The sequence below is a fragment of the Polyodon spathula genome, chromosome 1 (assembly GCF_017654505.1).
Source record: "Polyodon spathula isolate WHYD16114869_AA chromosome 1, ASM1765450v1, whole genome shotgun sequence".
NCBI lineage: Eukaryota > Metazoa > Chordata > Actinopteri > Acipenseriformes > Polyodontidae > Polyodon > Polyodon spathula.
Window position 1 is genome coordinate 35,561,436 of NC_054534.1, and position 21,253 is coordinate 35,582,688.

The window sequence follows — 21,253 nt, forward strand, 5'->3', positions numbered from 1 at the left end:
TTGGTTGTTAGTAGGTTATTGATCCCAGAATCTCCTCAAGCAGCTTCTTGAAGGATCCCAGGGTGTCAGCTTCAACAACATTACTGGGGAGTTGATTCCAGACCCTCACGATTCTCTGTGTAAAAAAGTGCCTCCTATTTTTTGTTCTGAATGCCCCTTTGTCTAATCTCCATTTGTGACCCCTGGTCCTTGTTCCTTTTTTCTAGAGCAGCAATATCTGTTTTGTAGCGAGGTGACCAGAACTGAACACAATATTCAAGATGAGGTCTTACTAATGCATTGTACAGTTTTAACATTACTTCCCTTGATTAAGGATGACTTTCACAAGTGTAGAAAACCATTGATTTTCAAAGAATGGCCCAATAGCACTCCAATATTGAAGTCAAGCTGAACTAGATTGAATTTAATTTAGACCTGTTTCTCTCTAAACAAATTCAGAGGCAATTAGCCATTTTAAGTCACCCTGAGAGAAATTCATGTACATGGCTGTTTGAAAATGAAAAAAAGGCATAAAAGGAGACACAATAAAACGCTACCCTAGTATATGTCCTTCAAATCTATTTGTTTCAACAAAGAATTAAAAGTCATACAGTCTAACTTCACTATAATGAACCCTTCTTACAACGAATCCCCTTTTTTACGATCCATTCAGCAAGAACCGTTTTTTTTCAATGGAAATTAGCCCTACAGAATGATTACTTTTACAAAATCTATCCGGATTAAACAATCTCGGTAGCCATTGACACTGAACTTTCTCCAGTGTGAATGTGTTATTCTCTCAGTGAAAACAAAGACCTTGGTAGGCTAATTTGAAGATAAGGCCGATTTATAGATAACCTATTGTAGTGTGAATCATGTGTGACGTATGCAACCACTGCCATCGCCACACAAACTGCAACCATGGCAACAAGGTAACAAGATTGAAACAGCATGCATTGGTAAAAGCACGAAAAACATGAAGCAATCTAAGCTGGATAGGTTGTTTTTTAAGAGAAAAGGCACGTAATTACTGTATTCAGCATGTAAATGTACTTTTTATTTTGTTCATTTACTGTTTTCTTTTAAATATACAGTTTAAATGTTGATCAATGTGAAGTTGTCTTGAAAGAACTACTGTATACTGTATCAAGATGTTCAATTCAATTTGGGCGCTTCTTCATCATTTTGATACAGCAAATTGCCAAACCCTATTATAGCAAACAACCTGATACAACAAACATTTCTCCAGGTCTCAGGTGGGTTAGTTATAATGTAGTTAGTCTGTATATGACATCATTGTGAAATACAGATTTAAATGTATTTTAAGAACTACTCCAGCTAACCAGCACAGATCGTTCTGTCACACTTTACTTTCAGGTGATATGCACTTTGCTCATCTCTGCTGACAGAATTTCAGCATTTCCAGGTTGGAAGTTTATGCATTACAAGCAAGTTAGAGGAAAACTTGTCGGCATTTATCAAAACTCAAAGCTCTTACTTAACAGTATTATAGTGCCTGACAGCACTATGCTTGAACCTCGTGCAGTTGGACCACTAAACACTGTTGCTGATTATGAGCAGCAGTAATGGTTCAAAGCACCAGTGAAGTCAGTTTTTTAAGAGAAACATCATGTGCTAGAGGTAAGCTGCACATCCAATGCACGTCATAGCAACATATCATTAAAACGGGAAAGTAGAAAGTAGGATTATTGTATAGACTGAACATATATTATGGTATAATTTTAAGCATATGTTGCAACAAATCAATTTCAATAAAATGCAGGCTTCAAAAGGATATTATTAATATTCTGCATTAGATCAAAAATACTTATAATGCATCGTGGCATTCTTCAGTTTTGTTAAGACATTTTTGCTGTCGTTTTTTACCCTAATGCTGTGAACGTTGTGGTATATTCCTTCACTCTTATCTAACTTATCATTCACATTGGATGCAGTTCCATGCAATTGCATATGTTACAAACATTTTATTCAGATGTCCAGAACTCCCAGCATCAAAGTGAGGTTTCTGTTCCTAACTATTGTACTCTGGGCTTTTGGCTATGTGGCAGAGTTTTGCTGAATGTCAAAAAAGATTAGAGTGTTCATTTTCCTGTTTTTTTTTTTTCCTTTAATATGTCAAAAATACCACATGTGTTAATACTTGACTTCATTCTTGCTGTGTTTCTTAATAGAAAAATAAAGAATCACAGACAAAACCCAAAACACATGCATCAACCTTTTATGTTGACTATTTATTTTTCAAATGACAGCTTTTCTTGTTTATGTTCCTCAGTCTGTGCAAATCATTGATTGTTTTTTTTTTTTTTGGTCAGCAAAACACAGAAGAACGCAAGGTATCTGGTCTGTATTTATTCATCATCCTAATACGGTATATTGCACATTTCTATGTATATGAAATGAACCACCATAATACCATATACAGTAAAAAATGATGGCAATATGTATGATGTTCTTTATTTAGCAGTTTAAATAAATATTAAGCCATCGTGTATTGTGGAAAGCAGCATGACTCAGACATACAATTTCTTGCACCAAAAATATTGTATTTTTATTTTTGGTTATGTTGAAAGCATGTGCTTCTGGTTTCTTTTACTGGTTATCAAAAAAGCAGAACTATATGTACAATTTTAATCAATGTATACCAGCTGTGTAAACTGGATCTGGACAGTTTGGGTATGTGTACTTGTCTACACCGTTGTGAAATTGAATGTCGCTAAAATAAAAAAATAAAAAAATAGTGCAAAATGTACTTCATAAAGAGTCCACCACAATACAAAACATGAAATCGTTAGGTTATTATTAGCCATGTCCCACCCAAGGACATAAATGAACTGCACCTTGAAGTTTAATGGTTACATTTTTATTTCAGGGAACCAGGGTTCTGATAATAGCCTAACGCTCCCTTTCAAGTACAAAATGTAACCATTACTGTATGGGTCAATATACTTAATCCGTTGCAAGGGCAAGATTGCCGCACGACCGGAATGCTACAAGGCTAAGCCATACGGAACCCCAGTAACAAGTAGCTAGGGCTAAAAAATCGAGGGACAAACTCACCTCTATGCCTGTGTTGTAAGGGTCGATTCAGAAGCCGCCCTTAACATGCTAGCTCCAAAAATTAAGCAGGCTTTCGCAATTGACAATACCTGCATCTCACTCGCCTGCTAAGCAGAGGTGATTGCAAGCAAGAAAGACGCGTTTTGAGTGATCAAAATTTCAGCTCAGTTCAGCTACAAGGGCTCATATGGAGGCTTCATGAGTGCATCAAGCACCACGTTAAGCCTCCAGCGAGGAAATATATCCTTCACAGATGGCCAAAGTCGCTGAACTCTTTTCAGAAATTGCCCCACCAGGATTTTGACATGGCAAGCTGAAATAGCTGCCAGATAGACCTTCAATGAAGTTGGGGATTTACCCTCGTCAAACAGGTCCTGCAAAAATAGCAGTATAACTTCCATGGGATTAAACACCCAAGGCAGGCACCCACTTGTACCCGTACTGGGAATGCGTGGCATTCTACATGGTGTCAATAACCCTGTTGGAAAGTCCCAGATGGCTCAAATGCAATTGTTCAGGGGCAAGACCATCGAGCTGCAGGTTCGATGGATCGGGATGCCAAAAGGTCCCCCGCACCTGACTGAGCAGGTCACGGCGCTTGGGCAGTCTCCATGGCTGGCCATTCAGGAGTTGCATTAGGGCTGAAAACCAGAGCTTCCTGGGCTAATAAGGGGCTACTAAGAGCACCTTGGCTCAGTCCTGCCTGATTTTCTCCAGAAACAGCGGGAGCATGGCAAGCGGTGGGAAGGCATATAACAGTTGCCTTGGCCACTGGTGTGCCATGGCATCTATAGCCAGCGGATCCCCACCTGTTATGGAGAACCAAAGGGAACCATCTCTGTTCTCCCGAATCTATTCCAAATGAGGCTCACCACCTCTGTGCATCAGAACAAGTTTTATTAAGCACGTATGTTTCTGTAAATTTAAAGCACAAAGTGCATGTGTTGATGATTACATATATGCTAAAAACATTGATTTGGTTATCAAACACACAAAAAAGCCTTGTATGTTTATTTCCCACCGCACAGAAAATCTGTATTTTTCATGTGTTATTCTACAGCAAACGGATTCCAAGGATCCCTGCTAATAACACACTGACCCGGACCCAAATTGTACATATACAAACTATACCCAACCCAGACACTTATTGTCTGGTCCCATCAGGCTCGGGTCAGACTGGCAGACTAACCTTGCATGTCTCGCAGGGATAAAACCCAGGCATTATGCAAATAGCAAGCAATGTACAGTAAGAATTTACAGGTGCTGCCTGAGCTGCTAAAAGACATCAATGGGGCTGTTCAGACCCAACAAGACCTGCTTGGTACCAGACTGGGTGATGTAAACAGATATCAGTAGCAGGTCAGAACTGGGAAGGTACCATGACGGTGAGGAACAGTATGTTACGGTCGGAACGGGGACCGTACCAGGACGAGAATAAAATAACTCCAGCCAGAGCTATTGCAGCCTGGGGGAGAGCACGAAGTCAGCTGACTTAAGTTGCCTGATTCCTGCGAAGGAGCGACTCCAGCCACTGGCTGTAGTGCACAAATACGCGTAATTTGTAAAACTAATACAGCGATTATTTTTAATATCACATAAAATTTGTGTGAAACACAATAAATGCAAACATCTATAGAAGAAAAAAGTAACAAGTACTTACCTGAGTAGGCTTTCCTGTCAGGTCATTTCTTGAAAGGAAAAATGGCTCTGAGATTGTGCACAAAGTACTTTATACCCTCGGGGACGGGCATGACTGCTTCCGCTTTGTTATATCTTATTCAGTTTCGGGTCTTTAGGAATAAACACCCATTCGGTAATGGTTACATTTCGTACCTGAAAGGAAACTCACTGTATCTGATTTCCAAATGGTACAGAATATCAACTACTGAATGTAAAATGGCAATAATGTGCACAATTGTTTTCTATTTTAGGCATTATCAACCACGTTGTGCAGTTACAGAGCCAACCTACCCATAATGCTGTCTGTTCCATTTGTAGGCGCTGTACAGGAGGAGGCGGAATAATGGTTTGTGCCACTGCGGTGAAAACTGGACATTGGAGGAAGACTGGAATTGATGTCTGTTGAGGAGTGTGACGGGTAACTCTGTGGAGGAAGGCAGAAAGAAACCCATACTTAATGAATAGTTAAAACAAAACCAAAATACACCTTTCCTGAATCAAAGAGAAAACTTGCCAGCCTTTTGTGTCGTTTGGACAAATCAGTGACATGGTTAAAGCACACAAGACAATTGCTGAGCACTGGATCACTTACCTGCCTCTCGTGTGGATGGAGGCCACAGTAGCTACTGGTCTGTGGGACGTGTGAGGAGTTTCCCAGCATTCCACTATAGCCAGGCTGGTTCATCCCACTGGAGGAGCTCCATGGATCAGTACTGTGATGACCATCTGATGAACCAAGAATTACAGCTAGGCTATATCAAACTGAGTATTGTTCAACAATCCATCAATCTCTCTCAAACCATACTTCGGATTCATTTTCAGGAACATTAAGCTTACAATAAACTATGTCAATATTGTTTGTTTTTTTTCTGTTTAAAAACAAGTTTTAGATCCTTTAATTGGTCATATCAAAAAAATATTGAACTGTGCTGGTCTACTGTGCCTTCGGCATCTGTGGTCTTAAAAATGAGTGTATTCTATATACTTAGTCAACTGATCCTTTTAAAACGTGTAAGGACAGGAGTAACAAAAAAAAAACGACATACTTAAGTAGGTAGCGGATTTGCAATCTGCTTTAAAATGCCTTGAAGAACACCAAGAATACTTAAACCACACTACTAAGATCTTTGTTTAAAAAAACAAAAAACAGAACATGAATATCAACAAGCCATTGTTGTATACAATGTAATACCACTATTCTACAGCAAAAAATATATAATTTAAAAGGGAATAATCACCGATTATTGAAAGCAACAGTACTTTAAGCTATTATCTGCTACTAAATCAATAAATTAATCCTGCAAAGGAAGTCATCGTTCTGTTTATAAGATTTGTTAATAAAATAAATGAAAAACAAAAAATGGTCCATAGTTTGCATCTGAAAAGAAAAACACCTAAAAGAACGGCTTCAATGGTTTAGCCAAGAACTGATTCCTTGTGATGCAGGCAGAGCAATTGAAATATGTTTTAAATGCAATAAAATCTCATGGTTGAAACACAATGATTAAGCCAGAAGACTCTGCAATAGGTTAAAAACGTCAGCCTCAATGATTCTGGCCACAATGGGCCTTAGTATGAAAATCTGAGTTTAAGCAGCTCCTTAAAAGAGATTGGTTGTTCCTTGATTTGCTCAGTTACCTGGCATGAAGAAGGAGCTGGGAAAGGTGCTGGTCGGTGGTTTGGAGGATGGATACCCCGGTGAGTCCCTGTTGTAATCGGCAGTGCTTGCTGATGGGGCATATACCTAGAAAACACAGCAAATATTACGACTGTCATGAGGATATTTGCACGTGAGATATAACCATAATAAGATTGTTTTAGTTCTCTTAAGCTTTCAAACTCCAAACAAATAAGACATAAATCATTTTTGATAGGCCCAAATAATTGGTCATAAGGGATATTGAAAAAAAATGTAATCTTTAATTTTCCTTTATTCTTAAGGTATTTATATATCGCAAACGGTGCCACTACAACTATCGTTAAGGTAAATTCCAACTTTTTCTGCAAATCCTACTGACAAAATTATTTAACCATTTTGCCTTCAAATAAAACATTATATGCAGGCCTCTAAATGAGTTAGTGTAAACGTGCAAAAACCTATCAAGTCCCAAAAATCTAACTCAGATAGGACTACAAAGCACCTGGAAAATGTTAAGCTCATTGCAAAACTGCAAGGCACAGGGAGCCTTATTCCCATTTTTATATGCAACGGTAGTGCTTTTTCCCTACAAATTGCAGGTGTGCTTTGTACACCCACCCCTCATACCAGGGGCTTGACGACAAAGGTGGAGGTAAGGAATGAAGTCTAAAACCTGCAAATACTGTAAATTGATGCTCCTCTCCACATAGACGGGAAGGAAAAAATAATATTGATGATGAACACGTTCCTTGCTAAAAAAAGGCAAGCATCTCTTGCCAGCCCAAACTGATATTGAAACAACATACTGGAGCTTCATAACTTGCCTAAAGTGCTTAAAAAAACGCAAAATCTTTTAAGAACACAAACCAACAGGGTAAATTACAAAGTCTGGGAAGAACATCTACTTTCTGAAGGATACAAGGCATACATTACAACTTGTTTCCACTAGCCTCACTGGAGAAATTGTGGAGGGCTGTGCTTAAACATTTACTGCAATGCATAACTAGTGTAATAATAAACCTACATGCACAGTATACAAATTATAAAAGGCACATGGCATTTACATTCATAACTCATCTATCCATACTACCTTTCAATTAAAAGGAAGAACAAATGTACAACAAAAAGTAGTACTAAAAATAAAACTTATTGATATAATTAAAAAAAGTCTGGACAAGAAATCTTTGTCAATATGGTCTGGTTTAATGAATCTTTAACTTTATACACCATAAAACTGTATACATCCAGCAGGTGATTTTCCCCCACTTGTGATTAACTGAACTCCTGTTAACAGAGTGGTAACAGATACACTATATAGAAGGACTTCAAGTTTTAAGGAGGTGTTAATAGGATAAGCTGCTGTTGAGATAAATTAAATAGACCCCAGAGTTTTGTGCTTTAAAGACATAAATAAATAGAAACTATTTCTTACAACTAGCATTCAGAAGGCCAATTTCCTGCTATAGTATACTTGTAAATTGCTCTATACATCAAAGACAAAGAAAATCTTAATGCAAATTTAAAAATGTGTATTTTAATAATAATTAGTAACATACTTTCCTTATTCCCAATTTTTGCACTAAAGAAATTAAGACAATCAACACCACGTTTTTATTTCAACTAAGGTATCTAACTTTCAGTCCTCCACTGCATACCTAAATTCTTCATGCCTCGGATGTCAGAAAAGCTATCTTATTACTTCCACATAACTAGAATTGTGAGAACATCTGGCCCTTTTTTTCTCTCCTCACATTGCTCCTCACCTTCCTGTGTCAAAACAAACCCTTTCCTCGTGGGTGGTTAACTGTATCAAGACCTGTTACAGCATGGCATGAAGATCTACTACAGAGAATGTGGCAGTGGCAGCAGAATCCTGCAAAGAAGTTTTATGGAAAATAGCATGCAGTGCTGGTGCTGAAGCTTAGTGCTGTATACTCAATGTTAACCCCCAATAGGGATTCAAATGAAGAAAATCTAAACATACAGAGTGAAATTACATCTTTTTGGGTGTTTGTGTTTGCTTTTTAATGGGATTTTTTTTTCTTTTACATTTCAGTATTTCACTAAAAATATCAAATACATTTTCTGGATCCATTTTCATTGATATTTCTTGTTCTGCTTTAGCACTGGGGACTTTGACAAATGAACTGTATACAATTAGTATTGCATCTCTTACCATGTTTATGCACACTCTTGTAATGAAAGAAACCTTGTACACTACCTCCCACAGAAAACAATGTTGAAAACACGATTCCAGTTTGTATTACAAGCTTAATTATTCCTAATTTCTAATGAACCTTATATATATATATATATATATATATATATATATATATATATATATATATATATATATATATATATATACACACACACACACACACACACACACACACACACTATTACTTTGGAGAAAAGATAAATAAATCTGGCCCCTAGTGGCTCATTGTTTTATTATGAAATGCATGCATTCTGCTTATAAAAAACACCAACTGATCTACTGAAAACCTAAATGGATTTCAGTGCAAAAATCTCATTGTGTACTTTCAGACATATAGAACTAACCCCAACACCTGGCTTACGCATAGCACTTGACCCTCCTTTAAGTGACTTTAATGTATTGGTCATAGTTTAATGCCTTTAAAACACTGTTAATACTCATAGATTAATATCTCTATACAACAAAAAGTATTTTTAGGATTGTCTGTAAATAAGGTAGATCCATGAAAATCTGATTAGTGTGATTTTCAATGACAAACAACTGCTCCCATACACAACAAAGTAATTCAAAAAATAACAAAGCACAGTGTAGCAAAGCCCACCATTACTTTTTCAATTTGTGAAAAGAATCAAGAAGAATCAATTTTTACCTCATGGTTCCTAACAGAAGGTAAATTAATGATTGGAGCTACCACTGTGCTACATATATCACCATCTTAGTGTTGTTCTGTATACAATTATACTGAAAAAGCTGGTTCAAAACTCTAGTTCTCACACCTGTGAAAAAGAATGCTGAGCAGATTGCTGAGCTAAATAGTACACATTTTTCCACAGCTGAAGAGGCTCAGCTAAAACCACTAAGATTTAATGAAATAGAGCTGCGGGGTTGTACTAAAAGGAAGCAGGGCAAGAAAATATGACATCAGACAAGGTTATGAAAAGTTAATCCCACACCATTCATAATCTTAAATAAATAAATAAAAAAGCCTTTTAACTTCATATAGCCTCAAAGCAGTCCCTGGATGACTTGTAAAGCAGCCTATCTACAGTAATAAGCAATCCTACCATCAAATAGATTCTGACGTGATATACTTAGTGTTCTGCATTTTCGGTTTTTATCTTTAAAAAAAAACACCTGGGTATTTTAGTTTATTTTACATATATTTTATAATAGGAATAAAAAATCTTAAAAAAATGGTTTTTAATTTAAACATCTGTAAAAATTGCACATTTTGCATGTGGAATATGATGCGTAGCAGTTCTGGTTTCTGATTAAATTTAATGTCCCTGGCATGTATGATGAAGCAGAATCTGTGCAAGTCGAATTCACGTTTTCCCAAGTTAGCTGATACTTTGCAAACGTTTGGGCAATCGCTGTGCTGACGGAAATAGTAACGAGAGAAGGTATGAACATGACATTTCCCCAGTAATGTTGTTGAAGCTGACACCCTGGGATCCTTCAAGAAGCTGCTTGATGAGATTTTGGGATCAATAAGCTACTAACAACCAAACGAGCAAGATGGGCCGAATGGCCTCCTCTCGTTTGTAAACTTTCTTATGTTCTTATGACATCAGCACAAAACAAGCCAGGTTTATTCACCTTTAAATCATAAAAAGAAAGGAAAAATGACAGAACTGGGAGGTGCAAGCCACCAGGAGGCAATCAAAAATCACACTGGGCATTTCCAAAGCGTTACATAAGTTTACCAACTAAAGCATCACCATTTTCTGTCAAATATTTACGATTAAGATTGGGTCGGCATTAGGCAGTGTTTTAGCTGATGGACAGTACTGTCGCACAAAGTCACCAATACATACCTCTCTGCAATAAACAGTGGCTGTCCAGCAAAGCACAGCGCTCTGACAAACTCATTACCACAGTCATTCTGTGTTCTCTTTTTATTAAAGCGTGTGTAAAAGTCACATAAATGGACTGCTTGTCTCTCAGTTCACTTTATTGTAATAGTTTAAAGTGTGTCTTACACTTTAAACTAATCAGTATGTTACAGTATGCTTTTTTTTATTGTCAGCGTGAACATGTACCTAAATGTAGCAGTATTTGCAGCGCTATGCATCCTCTGCCTCATCTGCCTCATCTCTCCCACTTCTGCTATTTTTGCATACATTGAAACATTAGTTTTCTTTTGAATATTCATAAACCGATTTATGTTTTCTACCCATTCCTCATCCACTAAAACATATTATATTTTCATGTTTAAGTATTTCAATTTAGTTTTTGATCAAGCTAGTAGTTACTACGCCCAGCAATTGCCACAATAATCAGACTTTGATTAGCGAACATAATCAGGTGATAATGTTTTGTGAAGAGACAGAGAACCATGTTTGAACGTTATCTGATCCTCTGATGTTTAAACATACATGCTGTATCCTAGGATACAGAGTAGGGCTGCTTGTTGGAATGTCAGAGTTAACATAAAACAGCAAGATTTTTATCAAAAAAACTGTATTTCCTAGAAAATAGTGCCATGAAGATATTGAATAATAGACAAAAATCAAGTACAAATCGATAAAAACCAAATGTCCTGTTAAAAAAACAAATGTTAACAAACAAACATTATTTTTCGGTAAAGTTCGGAATAAACCGAAAATGCGGAACACTAGATATACTGTAATACATATGTATAATACAATTGTACCTTGTATCACACCAACACACACACATATATGTATTTAATATATATATATAATATTTATATATATATGATATATATATAATATTAGTTTATATATACAATGATATATATTATATATATAATATTCTTATAAATAATTTTAAACATTTTAATATAATTTTTAATTTTAATATTTTTAATTTTTATATCTCTTTGTATCTTTTAATTACCCAACTAAGGTGTATTATTCTCTAAAACAAAAACAGGTCAAATACAAATAGCTGATTGTGGATGCTTGACTGCAAAAATGCAGTAAGAAACTGCGGGGCCGGATTTAGCTGGCTCACATTGACAAACCTTCATTCTTTTTAGCACAGTTTGCTTGTTTAACAGTTTCTTTTTTTTTTTTTACACAATGGAATTCAGGAATATCCCCCAAAGCCAAAAACACATATTTTTCTATGGGGAAACTCATTATAAAATTCATATACTTTGCAAATTCTCAGAAGGTTAATTGTAGATCGTAATTCACAGCACATGTTTCTATTTTTTGTTGAGGGAGGGGGAGTGAATGATCCCATAAGCAAACCATATAACCCAGCTACAGAGAGAGAGAGAGAGAGAGAGAGAGAGAGAGAGAGAGATCCGGAAGGAAATCCCACCCACCTCACCCCAGAGTTTATTCTATCAACCTGCAATTGCTTTAATCCAAACCAGATGTGGAGTTCTTCCAGAGCTTTCTCACAGGACAAACATGCAAGCGGCTCGGGGCCTGGCATTGCCATCAAATGGTAATTAATACCATATGAGCCATAACAGAGAGAAAAAAGTACAAGAAAAAAGCACACGCAAAAGTATCCCCCCACCCCACCCACACTCACCCAGCCCCAGCCCCCACGAAAGGTATGAGATTGCAGGTCCTGCTGTGCTGCTAAGTATACGGTGCACCATGAAAAACAAGTGTACATAGTTACAATAACCACCTGTAACACTGCTGCCTCAGAGCCACAGAGGAATTCACAGTCATAATATGAGAGGGGCCAAAGGCCAGACAGGGTTAATGAGATGAGGGTCAGCGGCACCACTGGAAATATGTGCAGGTGTTACACAACATGGAAATGGAGAGTTTATTTAAATATGCCCATCATGTTCAGATACATACTTTTTCTTTCTCTTTTAGTTCCTCTGTTGGAACTTTGTCTGAAGCAGAAAAATAGTTTAGAATACTGTAAAAAAAACTCCTGACAAATACAAATGGTACGATCTACTTTCACAGCAAAGCCAACCCACTGTGTTCTTATTCATTTAATTCATGTAGTCATTTAGTTTGAAAGGCTCATTAAAACACATTTATAACTAGGAAATTTAACATTTCTAAGGACTTTTTTCCAAGGCACAGCAAAGGGAAGCTTTTACATTAACCCACACAGGAATAACTATAGCTAATTTAAGAAATCAAGGGGGAACCCCTTGCGTGGAGTGCAGGATGCGCCCGATAGCCTGGAGACTGCAGGTTCGAATCCAGGCTATGTCATTGCCGACCATGACCAGGGGTTCCCAGGGTGTGGCGCACAATTGGCCACACGCCACACAGGTACGAAGGGCTTAGGTCGGCAGGGCAAGCAGTGGTTCACTGCACACCAGCGAACCCTGTGGCTGATAGGGCACCTGCAGGTCTGCAGTGGAGCCATTCAAATCTATGTTGTCCTCCGGCACTATAGGTCTGGTGGCGTCGCTGTGGATCCGCAGGGCGAAAAATGACAGATTGGCAGGAACACATTTCAGAGGACGCGTGCTCCAGTCTCCGGGGTGTTGCAGCGGTGAACCAGGATAAAAATAAAAACTGTCCATTCCAAATTGTGGAGAAAACGGCTGAAAACCATTGGCGGCAACTAAATAAAAAAAAAAAAAGCAGGGGGGGAAAAAGGCTTATAGGTGCAAATACAAATAGCATGGCACTCTAACTTACAGAGGAGGATCACAATTACCAAAGCTCTGTGCTGAGAACCTATTTATTAGACTAAAATATGTATATTCAATATTCAGCATCCTATTCTTCTTGACATTAATAAATCAAAGATAAGTATATCTTGCTTTATATTTAAAATCAATATGTCCAGAAGCAAAAATTGTGAAAACAAGATTAGGAAAATGTTTCTGATATATATTTTAAAACAGCAATGCATGTGGAGACCAGAACAGTTGTTATATCCCCTTCAACTCAATGGATACAGTAACTCCTATATTTTGGTTTTAGGTTTATGCACTTTGACTGTTGAAAAAATACACAACCAAGCTAGAAAGGTTACCTCATTTAAACATGTCAGCTATATGCTTTAATTGAGTTTATTACCAAAAATGACATGCTTTAAAATGACCGTAATCAATCAATGTGAATTATTTGTTACTTAACTATATTAAGTATTACTTAATATAGTTTACTCATAAATTCTGAAGGTTATTTTTACTTTCATTGCATTAGTTCACTTTTTTTTTGCACAATCATTAAAATATCTAAGATTAAAAGGTACATTGTTCACTGCAATACCACACTGTTTGTAAAACTTTCGCCAAAGCTATGAAATAGTGCTGCAATGCATTAGCTGTTTAAAAGGCATAAAGCACCAAGAGACACAGTGCTAAATCCCATTCATTGTATGGATGTGAGCTTGCATTCTTTTCTGTGTTTATGTGTCTTGGAACAGTTAATTCAATAAAAATGTTGTGATATTCAGAAACATGAGTCTTGAAATTGGCACTACTGAAAACACCACAATTATTGTGTGCATTTAACTAAATAGAATGAAACTTAATGGCATATTTGTAATTCTGCAACGTCTCTTAAATTAATGCTTGGTCTGTGTTTCCTGCATTCAAACATTTAAAATAAACTACATGGCAGTAAAGTCAGTCATGCCAGACTGGCATAAACAGCTACTGACTTCACAATGTGACACTGGTTTACTTAAATACTTTATAAAGTCTTCATAAGTACATTGAAAGTGAACAAAATGAATAAACCAAAGCAAATTCTGACTTAAGTCCATTCTGTGGCCAGAATGCACTGGTCCTCTGAAACTCACTGACCACATGTCTATAATTACTTGTTCATAACTCTTTTCCAAACCTGATCATTAAAGACTGCCATTGCTTGATGATAGTCCACAAGCAGAATATTGTATTTTCAGTTATCTGAGTCCCCCACCTTTTCTTTAACTCTAAACTTAACCCAGGGATTTCATTAACAGCAAAGTTTCCAGATGGATATGTGGAATCCTGGATCTTATAAATGCCCTAGTTAAAGAAGGTTCAATTTCAAAAAGATAACATTACTTCATATCTATGATGTAATGGAAGTGTTTTGCTGTGTTTTTTTATTATTTAATATGTACCATAAGCTGCAATTTAATTCGCATGCATACATTTTCTGCGGTTCTACAGTCCAAAAAAGTTTTGCGGACAAAAATCCAGCACTTTTCAACAATCCTATGTAATAAAACAGAATTTAAATTAGGATGACAATATTTTGCAAGACAAACATGCAAACGAAAGTGTCAAATATTGAACTTGTTTTAGCCCTCCTGTCAAACTTCTGAGACTGTCAACAAACATGCAACCCGTATTGGCAGCTTTTCACTTGTTCACACTGAAATATTGTCAGATAAATCACACTTGTGCCTTGGAGCAATACATCAAAAATGTGCTATAAATGCCTTATTACAGACCCAGCAACCATGGTAAAATTAGCAAGTATTGCACTATATATATATATATATATATATATATATATATATATATATATATATATATATATATATATATATATATATTATAATTTTTTCGTAATGAGAGTTTCAAAAGTACAAGGCCGTTATTTTATAATATGTAAAGCAAGTGCATACTTATGCAGCCATTATCAGTGGTGTGACAACAAATGCACTACTTTATTTGTTTGTAAAATATAAACTGACAATTAATAATATTCAAATGCTTTAAGAACATATGCCCTATAAATAGCATGGCCAAACAACAGCACGTTCTGGATCAGTTGATAATTACATTTGAACAGTGCTTACATAAACAAAAATAAAGCAGCATGCAGATCGTAGCTTACAAATGTTATGCTTGTAAAAACACTTATGAAAATTCTGATTGAACAACACGCTTTATCATTAAGAACAATATCTCAACAGCTTCTGTAAACAAAAAATACAGAGGAGCAAAAAACGTTAGTTTTTTATGTCAGAACAGTTGTCAGTACCTATTAATAAATCGATCCTCTAAATCTACTCTTATTCACGTGGGACACAGTTAAAAGTAAAATAAATTGTGTTTAAATGGAATTGTCGTCTTCCTCTTGCTATCATCTCCAATTATTACATCCCAGTTGGCTCTATGGGGGCTAGGTGGCGATGGGAGGGGGCTTGCCGTTCAGTTTTCACTTCAGCAAATGTGACAGCCATTCCTTTCAAATTCCTAGAGATTAAAATGTTTTTCTATTCCATTTACCTTATTTTGTAATGCAACACACCTCTTTTTGAACTTTGAAGAGTAATTTATAAATATCTAGTGTAATAATGTGGAAGCTACTCACAGCACATTCCACAACAAAAGAATAAGTAAATCTCACTGTTCCAAAGTAATTCCCTGAATTTAGCAAATTTAGGTTTAGACAGGCTTCATATGTTGCGCTGTTAAACAGAATACTCCATGGCCATCTGTTTGTATTTCACTCACGAGAATGTCCGTCAACAGCCCCCTTTCCCCATTTGTGGAATAATTACAATAAAACTATCGTCAAAAGTTTTGCATCACCCTACAGAATTACCAAATTTTTCTTCTAAAGTCTAATGAAACCTGCTGGATAATGTTACGTTAACATATTGAATTACATACCACTTTGTAGTTTTCCATATTTGGTGCATTTTTTTTTTTTAACAGAAACCTTGATAAATATACAGCTACAGTAGGTCAGCAAAACACATCTTTGAAATTTCAAAGTAAAAAAACTAATTAAAAACAGTTACATTTACTTAGTAAAAAAAAGGGCTGTGTGTCTACATATACAGTAGGACTGTTTTATGAGAAAGTTTTTAAAAACTAAATATTTTTTGGTCGGGTTCAGCCTTGTAAGAATAGACCAATAACTGCCAAGCCTCTAATTCATGAAATACGCCAACTTATTAGTACCCTTTAAGACATTTACAGGTTGCCACAATAATCTCATCACTACCTAATCATTGTTACCATATGGTGCTAATTTTGCTTTATAGATTATCAGGTAATAAAATTGCCTATATTTATAATAGCACATTGGTTTCTGGTTTAGATACAGTACCAATTCTGCAATGCGTTTTCTGTCAATACTAATTAAAAGAAGCATTTTGATGTATGCATGGTGTTGTTTAAATTTGAGGCAGCTTTGAAATGCCGCCTACATAAGTAAAAAGAAACCACAGCCTTAAATTCAAGCCGACTCTTTATAAAGAAACCAATTTTAACTTGTTTACACTACTGGTTCCAAATTAATTCAAGATGGTGGCTAGTTAAAGGAAAAGGAGCCATGCCATGCTGGGGGGGGGGGGGGGGGGGGGGGGGGATTGAAAAGCTTCTATTCAGCAATTTTCAGTTTTTAATTGACCACGAATTTGATGAAATTAACCCAAGAAAGGGTTGCGTCATTACTGAATAATGCCGGAAAAGGACAGCCATTCAAAACCCTCTGCTGCTATTAACCCAGCGGCTGTTCTTGCTGGCTTGATTAAAACAAACAGCCTTACCTGGGCATCAGGTTAATGTGTCAGTGCTGTCACTCCCAGGTTGATTACCCTGGCTTCACAGGTTTATTACACAGCCCTACAGCATTTTAATCAGGGTGGTGGAGGCTTGGTATTTGGATAGGCCTAGCAGGTCTGGGTTACAGATGGTAGCAAAAGGGCTCAATTTAAAACATTAAACAAACTGTTAAATGTTAATGCAGACTTTTTTTTAACCTTTTTTTTTTTTTTGGGGGGGGGGGGGGGGGGGGGGGGGGGGGGGGGGGGGGGGGGGGGTATTATGCAAAAGCTGCTCCTTTAATTCTGAATGCCAGAAACCCATACTGAGCACAGCATGCAAACTTTTAAAGACAACATTCCGCACGAGGACCTTTACAAATGTAAATTGATAGCATCCTGAGATTTGACTATTTTATTGCAAAATGTCCTTGAAAAAAGGATAATTGGTCTTACACTCAGCTTTGTTTACATCTGATGCTAATTTAGGGCCAACTGGTGGCCAACTATTATAATTGTTTTACATATCAGATTAGACCTAATTTTAGTACAGTACAAAGTTGCTTTAGAATTTTTTACTTTTTTTTTTTTTTTAAATACAATATTAATTTGGAAAACTGATCATCAGGTTAAGCCCCCCTCCCTCCCTCCCTCAATACCTTAAGGGTCTTACTGCAGAACCAACAATTAAAGGAAATACACTTGATGGCCTAAATACTTTACATCCCCAGTCTGGACAAAAGATCACTGCATGGCCTAGAACAATCTGTAATTTACAGCCCATTCACTGAGGGACCGCACTGACAGTACTGTACTTGTACCCACAACAAGGACGGCACATCCTTCAACTCCAAAGGAATAATACTGTACATTTATGACGACTTTTATATAGGAGACAACATGCAACCCACAGTCAGACGATTGCACTAATAAGAACCTTCAAAAAGGCTGCTTGTATTTCAGAGATCTACCTGACATACTGTAGGCTCAAGCAAGATAAACACCAAAGAACTGCTGTTTTGCCATCGAATCAGAACTTGGTTCTTTTACAAAACATGTTTTCTGCAATAACTGCAGGATGTAGTAGATGGTACACGCTATACTTGTCTGAGACAATAGCTAACAATTTAGCTGAGAATTTAAAATAAATAAATGAAACTTAAAAAGCTGAGGAATTGCAACAGACAGCTTCACATCATACCCATGGCAAGGTTTAAAAGGCACATGTATCCTTTCAATTTAGATCTTAGAACTTTTCAAGGCAGGATACACCACTTTGAAGTAAACCAGAAATATTTCCTTAAAGCCCAACAGGATGAAAACCCCAAATCGGATAAAGACCCTCTCATCCCAGTAAGATGCAAAATAGAGCTATGTATTGGACAGTTCACTTTACAGCAACATTTCCATTCATGTCCCACCTGTGTAACACAAGTTTAAACAAACATGTTGATAACATACCCATCTATGGCTGTGTATACACAATTAGAGCGACTAGTAGTAAAAGTACATACTATATAGTCGTCTTTACTATATCTGTCTGGGGATATGCATCCCCAGCAGAGTATATTATTTGTAAGTTAAAGGAGACAGTCATATAAGATTTTCCATCCCTCAAATACTTATTAATAACATTACAGTATACACATCAAAACAGACAATGAATACAGGAAATGGCTTTCAGCATTCCAAAGAGCACATTTATACTTACCGACAGTTAATAAGATCCTAAAACCGCTCCAGAAATCTAAACCAACATAAGGATTTGAGATAACTTTTAGAAGGCTGTCATATTGTTTAACTACTGAGTAAACCAATGCCCTTTGGGGCATAGTATAAAATATATTACAGCCAAATAAAGGAGAAAGCAAACACAGAGAATGTTTGCTTTCAACACTATTTTTACCAATGTCACACATTAAAGAAAGTAAGTTTTAACTCTAACTGCTACACCACATACAACAGAGAAGAAATATAAAATTCTACATTTGTTATCTTACTGTGTCTACTAAAAGATAATTCATATTGTACAAGGTTGTGCTGCCTGTTCTAGTGTTTAAACACTGTTCTAAGGTTTAAAGGATACTTTAGGAAGGATTTTTATTAATTGTAAATCCTTTTAAGCTATGGCAACTTACCGCAGCATTGCTACTTATCATTTTATTTAATTAACACCACATGTCAGATTCTGCTATTGCTCATAACTCTACACTTGTTATTTGTATTTTTTTTTAACAATCTATCTTTTACCAGAACATTCAAACATACAAGCAAATCCACACTTCCATGTTTACGAATATATTTGTACAACAGGCTGCGATTTGAGAAAAACATGGATACCTTTTCATGTGTTTTACATTACTGTTAAGTGATCTCTAGATGTAACTAGTCAATGTATTAAAAGCTGATATATTACTATTATTATTATACCATAAAAAGAAATTGATATAAGAAATGCATACTAACATATGATACGCTACACAGAAGAATGCACACACTGTCAACCTATCACTGAATTATATGATTTTTCTCAGCTCAACTAAGGCCATAAGAAGTCATGTTTGGCATCAGTTTTATATTAAGATCCCCAGAAAGCAAATTGCTTCCTAAAGAAAAGAAAAGCACTTCAATGACGCACTGTGTAGAATGGTTTTAGTGACTAACAGGTCCTGACACAGGCTTAGCAAACTCTATCTGGCCTTTGCACAGGATATCTGTTAGTAGATGTCGGAGTCCAGAATAAAACCTTTGCCAAATCCATTTTTAAAGCACTACACATAAGACAGAAGAATCTGGAAAGGGTTAAAACCATTGTCTATTGGACATCACCTTTCATTCTATTGGAAAAAGAGAGATAGCCTATTCATTAAAATATATTTTTTTAAATAACTTCATAGGTACAGAATATGTACTTGACAGTACTGGCAGAAAATGGAACCTATAAATACTTTCGGTACTGGTGGTTTGCAACCTGGCATTTTTACAATCGATTAATTGCCACCATAAATAAATAATCAATTGATTGAGTAATTAAGAGTAATCTCCTAGTTTCAGAAAGCAAAGACATTTTAAAACAAACATTAACAGTCAGATCATACTTTATGAATCCCTTGCATGTAGCAAAGGGTCATTTACAAATATATATATATATATATATATTGGCAACAATGCCTAGGTTTGGAGATAAGAAAAAGTGGTTTTGATCTAAGCAGATGCCTTTTCAGAATGTGTTGGCGTGTGTGTGTGTGTGTATATATCTATCTATCTATTATATATCTATATCTATATCTATATATTATATATTTGATAAGATAAAACAGAAATCACCTTAGTATACTGTATTATCCAACCCGATTATATCTACAGGATTGAGTTAATATTAAACATATGGACCAACCTTTACTTAAGACTCCAGTAAAATCTAGGCTGCATTATTTAGCACAGATTGCAACAATATAGCCACAAAGATCAAAGATTTTGTTACTTCAGCTATTTCAGTTTCAGCTTCCTGTTGCTATTTCTGTAGTCTTTGAAACATAATTAAGATTGCATGCTGTCTTAATAGTACTACTACTTCTTTTACTACTAATAATAATAATACATACATTTGTTTAACCTAGAGTATCACGTTCGGTCACCCAATGTCCTGCATTTAACATGAACAAAAATGTAAAAGCTGAACTACAGATCTAGTTCATTGTAACTTTTCAGCTCTCACCTGTAGCAGAATTAAATACTATTAGGCAACAGTGTGATGTCTACAGTACAGTCAACTGAGCCTGTAACCTTTTGAAATGAAATGCATTGTCATTTAACTGCTACATTTTGTTGGTGTCTTTGCTGAGAACAAAGCACTTCTTGTGTGAATTGATCCTTAAGGGTTTATTACTCGCACCACGCATGCTTTACCTAATTGAATAAGTATGTTAAATTTTGGGCATTTCCATGAACGACCAACCAAATTCAAATCATGTGTTCCAAAAATACCAAAAACAAAAAGTATAAAACTCACCTGCTAAACAATGCTTCAGTGTAAAGAAGCATTGGGAGGTAAAATGCTTAAAGGCTACCTCACTTTTTAAAGGCTACCACAACATTAAAAGAGAGTAATGGAGGCTCCAGAGTGGCACATCCAGGATGCCCCCTATAGCCTGGACGTCGATTGTTTGGGTCCAGGCTATTCTAATGCCGACCGCGGACGGGAGTTCCCTGGGTGGGGAGGGCTTAGGTCGACCAGGGAGTCCTCGGCT

General features: G+C 36.4%; 1 protein-coding gene across 14 annotated transcripts in view; it reads right to left on the reverse strand.

The window, feature by feature from the left end:
* LOC121318004 (transcription factor 4-like) overlaps positions 1–21,253 on the reverse strand; it is a 177,770-nt gene that overhangs the window by 25,565 nt on the left and 130,952 nt on the right. For all 14 annotated transcript variants that reach the window (XM_041254261.1, XM_041254251.1, XM_041254226.1 and 11 more), the window contains 3 exons: positions 6,376–6,481; positions 5,330–5,463; positions 5,029–5,161 (listed from right to left, as the gene is read on the reverse strand). In XM_041254261.1, coding sequence (XP_041110195.1) covers positions 5,029–5,161; positions 5,330–5,463; positions 6,376–6,481 — 373 coding nt within the window. The remainder of the gene's footprint in view (positions 1–5,028; positions 5,162–5,329; positions 5,464–6,375; positions 6,482–21,253) is intronic.